The sequence below is a fragment of the Melitaea cinxia genome, chromosome 17 (genome assembly GCF_905220565.1).
Source record: "Melitaea cinxia chromosome 17, ilMelCinx1.1, whole genome shotgun sequence".
NCBI classification, from domain to species: Eukaryota; Metazoa; Arthropoda; class Insecta; order Lepidoptera; family Nymphalidae; genus Melitaea; species Melitaea cinxia.
The window spans coordinates 4,802,807-4,808,857 of record NC_059410.1 but is presented as its reverse complement, the minus strand read 5'-3'; the positions used below and the strand labels follow the sequence as shown (position 1 = coordinate 4,808,857).

The 6,051-nt window shown below is 43.7% G+C and overlaps 1 protein-coding gene across 1 annotated transcript; it reads left to right on the top strand.

The window, feature by feature from the left end:
* Positions 1-1,161: 1,161 nt before the first annotated feature.
* LOC123661349 (60S ribosomal protein L12) lies at positions 1,162-3,172 on the top strand. The gene is made up of 4 exons (XM_045596318.1): positions 1,162-1,343; positions 1,423-1,496; positions 1,940-2,120; positions 2,952-3,172. The coding sequence occupies exons 1-4, from the start codon at positions 1,307-1,309 to the stop codon at positions 3,152-3,154; spliced, it is 495 nt and encodes a 164-aa protein (XP_045452274.1). The 5' UTR covers positions 1,162-1,306; the 3' UTR covers positions 3,155-3,172.
* Positions 3,173-6,051: the final 2,879 nt, after the last annotated feature.

Sequence of the window (6,051 nt, the reverse complement as noted above, 5' to 3'; positions counted from 1 at the left end):
TGTTTTTTTGTATGATTTATTAGGATTTTGGCTAATATTTACTTCTTTACTAACTTCTGAATAAGATTTGTATGACGTTGGTATCTCTTTATTAGGCTCTGCATATGATACACACTTTTCAGCCATATGTATTTTAATAGATTTTTGCCTATTGAATTCAGGGCACGCTTTACTATTTGCCATATGGTTGCCAGAACATAAACAACAAAAATAATTATCATCATTGGCATTGCATGATTCTGATGTGTGCTCCTGACCACACTTTAAACACCTAGGCTTAGACCTGCACTGCAATTTTGTGTGTCCATAACGACAACATTTGTAGCATTGGATTGTGGGAAAGATGTAAAGCTCGACTGGAAGAGAATTGTAACATATAAAAATTATTTTTGGGAGGACCCTGCCATCAAAATAAATTACTACTGATTGTGTGGGCTTCCACACAGTAGCGCCTTCAACAACAGTTTTGTAATTTAAACGTCTAACCTTTACAACTTTACCACAACCAATAGGTGTAGAAATGTTTTTTATAATTTCTTCTGGGGACCATTCTATTGGCACACCCCTAACGATACCGATTCTAATAACATTAAAAGATGGTATAAAAGCGTGATAACTATTTTCAAGAAGCAGGCTATTATTTAAAAAAGAATTCGTATCTTTAAAATTATTAAATACTACAGAAATTCGGTTTCGTCAATGAAATCTAATGAATCGTCAATATGAAACTTTGAATAGTTACGGGTCTCTGTAAAGAACTCACTATAGACGGCGCCACGGTTCGCTTAAACCGAAAATAAAAATCATCATATCAAAAATTTCGCTCTAGCGGGTACATCGTTCCATAGCTTAATTGGCTAGAGCGCCGACACGGTCAGTCGGAGACGCGGGTTCGAATCCCGCTGGAGCGGTCAATTTTTGATATGATATTAAAAATTGTTTAGAATTCCTAATGTGAGGGTAACACAAAAATAAAATCGTACATATTAATACAATTTTATTATATAACTATGTTTGGCCATATGGCCATTTGGCCTTATACCTTGACAGAGGGCAACGCCTGTACATGGCTACTCCCCTCCGTGTTGCTCTTTGGCATAATATATAGAAGTATTACTCTGTGCTTGTCAATTGCAGAGTTGTCTCATTATCTGTTGTCACTTGTCAGTGTAGTGTAAGGAAAAAATTCTTTTATGCCGAGCTGTCAACGTTTACGGAACGTTTCCGCGCAGTTCGGTTTTAATCCAAAGGAATCTCTTTGGATTAATTTTAATATCGTTAAGTGATATTACATTAAGCAAACACAATGCCTCCTAAATTCGATCCTAATGAAATTAAAATCGGTAAGCATCTTAAAATAGAAAAACCAATCAATTAGTTAACATTACGTGATTAAGATCAATTCTGTGTTTTTTTTTTCAGTCAATTTGAGATGTGTTGGTGGAGAAGTAGGTGCCACATCTTCGTTGGCCCCTAAAATCGGTCCCTTGGGTCTCGTGAGTATAAAACTTCATTTATAACAAACATAACCTTTACATTCCGGCGCGTGGACATACTATCTTTTGTAATGATAATAGCTAGTTATCCTTCAATAATTTTGACTTCATCAAACATGAGGTTGCATTTTCAATTTAGAAAGAAAAATCTGACAACTTCGTCTAATTTTTGATTAAATTACTACATTTGAAACATATATGTGATGAATGATCCTGGGGGGTGCCTCCCTACCAGGCGCGTCCTTCCGGGTGGCGGATGGAAGGAACCCGTGACTCAGGATTCTTTCCCTGTCACGGCTACTCCGAATGTACAATAAGGAGTCGCGGACCAGGCTAAAAGATTCTGTATGAATTATGGTAGTTTTATATTTCTGTATTTTTTTTAAAATTCATAATCTCTAGAAATGAAAGTCCACTAATAAGTTATCAAAATAATCTTACAGTCTCCCAAAAAAGTTGGTGACGACATCGCCAAAGCTACTAGCGATTGGAAGGGATTGAAGATCACTGTACAGCTCATCGTACAAAACAGACAGGCACAAATCTCTGTAGTGCCTTCTGCAGCTGCCCTTATCATCAGAGCACTAAAGGAACCTCCACGTGACCGCAAGAAGCAAAAAAATAGTGAGTACAGAAATTATTTTTAATTTACTATAAGTATCCTTCTTTTATCCCACATTCAAGCAATGTTTACCTAAGTGGAAATGCTTATGAGAAAATATGTATGTACAACAAAGTATACTCAATTAATCACACTTGGTGTGTAGATAGCTTGATTAATAACTTATTCACGATAAGTTCTGAGACAACTGAACATAATTATTATTAAAATACTAGCCGACTCAGCAAACGTTGTAATGCCGCTAAACGCTATTTAAAAATAGGGGTTGATCGTAGAGGGTTTAAAATTTAGGGTTGTATGTATTTTTTAATGTATCAAAAAAAAAATAATTTATCTAAAAATTAAAAAAAACATGTATGGGGTGGACTACCCTTAAATTTAGGGGGATGAAAATTAGATATCCGATTCTCAGACCTACCCAATATGCACACAAAATTTCATGAGAATCGGTCAAGCCATTTTGGAGGAGTTTAACTACAAACACTGCGACAAGAGAATTTTATATATTAGATATTTATGTTCATTTAACTATTGCTATCTAATTATGAAATTCTTATGGGAGATACTTAATTATAATATTCTGAATGATAATCAATACCGAGAAGTTTATCTTATGTGGCCTATTTTAATACTCTGTAAGTCTGTAATTTTTCTTACCAGCAACAGACTTGCTAAAATTTGTAGAACTTTAATTTAAAATACTATTTGATACAAAATGGAACCAGTCCTTTTTTGACATTTTAAACAGCAAAAACTAATCTATTCATTTAATAATTAAGTTAAAGCAAATTAAGTTTTTTCTTAGTATTTCAAATATTCTATCTTTTTTACAGTTAAACACAATGGAAATATCACATTAGAAGATGTGATTGGAATTGCAAAAATCATGAGGCCCAGATCAATGGCAAGATACCTTTCAGGTACCGTTAAAGAGATCCTGGGAACTGCCCAATCTGTTGGCTGCACTATCGATGGCAGAGCCCCTCATGACATCATTAATGACATCAACAGTGGTGCAATTAACATTGATGAATAAATTTTAATGATATACTGATCCTTACTTTTATTTCATAAAAATACCTATTTAATTTTTCAATTCAGTAGCAATAAATAGATTATTTAGTATATAATAATAAGTATCAATTAATTATTACTACAAATGTATCTACGCTAATACTATATTTACACGCAATTTTAAAGCTGAACAGTTAGTTTGTTTACTTGATTGTGCTAATGTCAGGAACTACCAGTCAGATTTGAAAAAATCTTTCAGTCTTAGACAGCCCTTTTATTGAGGAATACTATAGGCTATATAATATTTTAGTACCTCTTTGTTTTTCTTAAATTAACGTGGGTAAAACTGCAGGGCACATCTAGATTTTAATAAAGCAATGATTTATTAAGAAATTTTTTGTAAGAAATATTACAGTATATTAAGATTTTTTAATTTGTGATAAATATGGTTTTTTGAAGCCTGTAGAACACTAACATGCAATATAAACATTACAATTCAAATTACAAAAATATTCAAAATACCTGTGCTGCCAACGACTGTAACTATTAAGTTATCTCATAGCCTATTCAAGTTAGAAAATAGTGACAAATTATTGCAAGTTCTAGGTCTAGGTCTAAGTTATACCTACTCATATGGATGAAAATTAAACCTAAAAAAATTATATTATAGCAAAATTGTTACATTATTTTTATTTATTATTATAAAGTAATTATTTTATTGACTTTTTATTAATGGCTATCATTTATTCAGTTATATATTCTTAACACGGATAGATTTTTTTTTATGTCACTGGGTCGGCAAACAAACGTACGGCTCACCTGATGGTAAGCGATTACCGTAGCTTATAGACGCCTGCAACACCAGAAGGATCGCAAGCGCGCGCGGACCTTTCTGTAGGAAAAGTTTCCTGCAGTTTAAGGTAGTGTAGTTGCCTTGGTGAGTCTCATCCTGCCCCCCGCTAACCCCCGGTGCCAGTTGTACTCGCAAAGTCACCCGGCTTTGCTTGAGGAAGCGGCCGGGCCGTTTACGTGGTCACAGCGCCCCGCCAAGACTTCTGCACTCTGATCGTGCGCGCTTTTCTTGAGGAAAAGCCCTCGCAGTATCACCCGTCGTGACTACCCACGTACCCTGACTTTGCCTGCGTTTTGTGGAAACCGGTACCTGCTCGCGGGCGCCTAGCTGGGCCTCTCTTCGGGGTCTCACCCGGTTGGGTTGCACGCGCCGAGGGCTGCCGGCGACCTGGAACGCTAGGGTGCTGAGGAGAAGGACGGACCACGATGTCGGAGGGGGGGGGGGGAACCTTCCCCTCCTTGCGAGCAGCGGAGTAGGAGAGGCGGGCGGTCCGGTATACCGCGTACCGTTGTCCGCCGCGACATATTCAACCAGACGGTTGAAGCCGTCGCGCCTCCCCCCGCACCCCGCCCCCGGATACGGATAGCCAACGCTGATCGCCCGGCCGAGAGGACCACCGGAGCCGCTGACGCGAACTTCGCAGCCGCCGTAGCTGCATTTACGGCGAGCGCAGAAGGGGCGAAGCGGGCTCGCTCGGTGGGATCCTCGCCGAGAACCGAGGACGAGGAGGATAAGCGCCCGCAACTCGTCTCGCCGGAGTGCGACTCCTCCTCGGTGAGAGAAGCCGCCGGAGACGCGCTGGCCATAGCGCACGAGGAACCGCCCCAATCTCCACCCTCACTGGAGCGCGGAACGCTTCGGTTGGGGGAGTCCGAGTCCGAACCGTCGTGGCCGCGTGACTCGACCAGTTACGCAGCCCTGCCCTCCATGGCGGTTGACAAGGACCCTTCGAGGCCATCGTCCCCTCAGGCCGGACCGTCGACCGCGTCGTACGCTGCGGTCGCCGCCGCACCGGCATCGCCCAGGAGCCAAGCGGTGCAGCCTCTGAGGACTGCCGCCGCAGCCACTAACAAGACGCCCAGATCGGCCTATCCCCCGATCACTGCCGAGTGTCTCCCCAATTGGACCCGGCACTTCGGGGAAATAAAAAAGAGGCTCGGACGCGCCCCGAATGCACGACCGCTGGGGAAGGGAGTGCGCTTCCTGCCCAGCTCTCCTGAGGAGTTTCGGGTGATGCAAAAGTACCTGGAGGAGGCCATGCAGCAGGACCAGTCTATCTCCTGGTTCTGCTACAGCCCTGCCTCGGAACTGCCCGCTAAGGTGGTCATCAGAGGGCTACCCTATAACACGCCGCCCGAGGAGGTGCTGGCAGCCCTGCAGGAACTGGGGTTCCCTGCGGAGCGGGCCAAGGGCATCCCGCCCATCAGGGGCCGACACGGGTGTGTATTCTTCGTGCAGCTGGCGCACATGAACGTAGAAGAGCTCACCCAGCTGTACGGAGTCACAGAGCTTCTGTGCATGCCCGGCCTAATCATCGAGGCGTGGCGGGGCAACAGGGCGCCCCCCCAGTGCCACCGCTGCCAGGCCTTTGGCCATGCGTCGGCGAATTGCCATCGGCCAACCAAATGTGTTCGCTGCGCCGGCGAACACTTGGCGAGGGACTGCCCCAGACCCATAGAGCAGCCTCCAACTTGCGCCAATTGCAAGAAGGCGCATACCGCTAAGGACCGCAGGTGCGCGGTATTCAAGCGAGAGGCGAGGAAGAGGGGCATCTCGTTGGCCCCGTACCGCCCCCCCCCGCGCCAACAGGTCGCTCTGACCGACCCTGAACTGCCACCTGCACCGGTGCCGCAACTGCGGCGTCAAGGTGCACAGAAAAAGAAGGAGCAGCCGAAGACCCAAACCGAGGGATCGGGAGGAGCTCCACAGGAAGAGGAACCTGTGGAGCCCCCCTCGACGGAGCGAACGGAGCCTAGACCTCCGACTACACTGATTGCACCCGCCAACCCTCCCACCGCCAGAGGCCAGCACCAGGCTGGAACAGGGGGAGGTCAAACCACGAAACC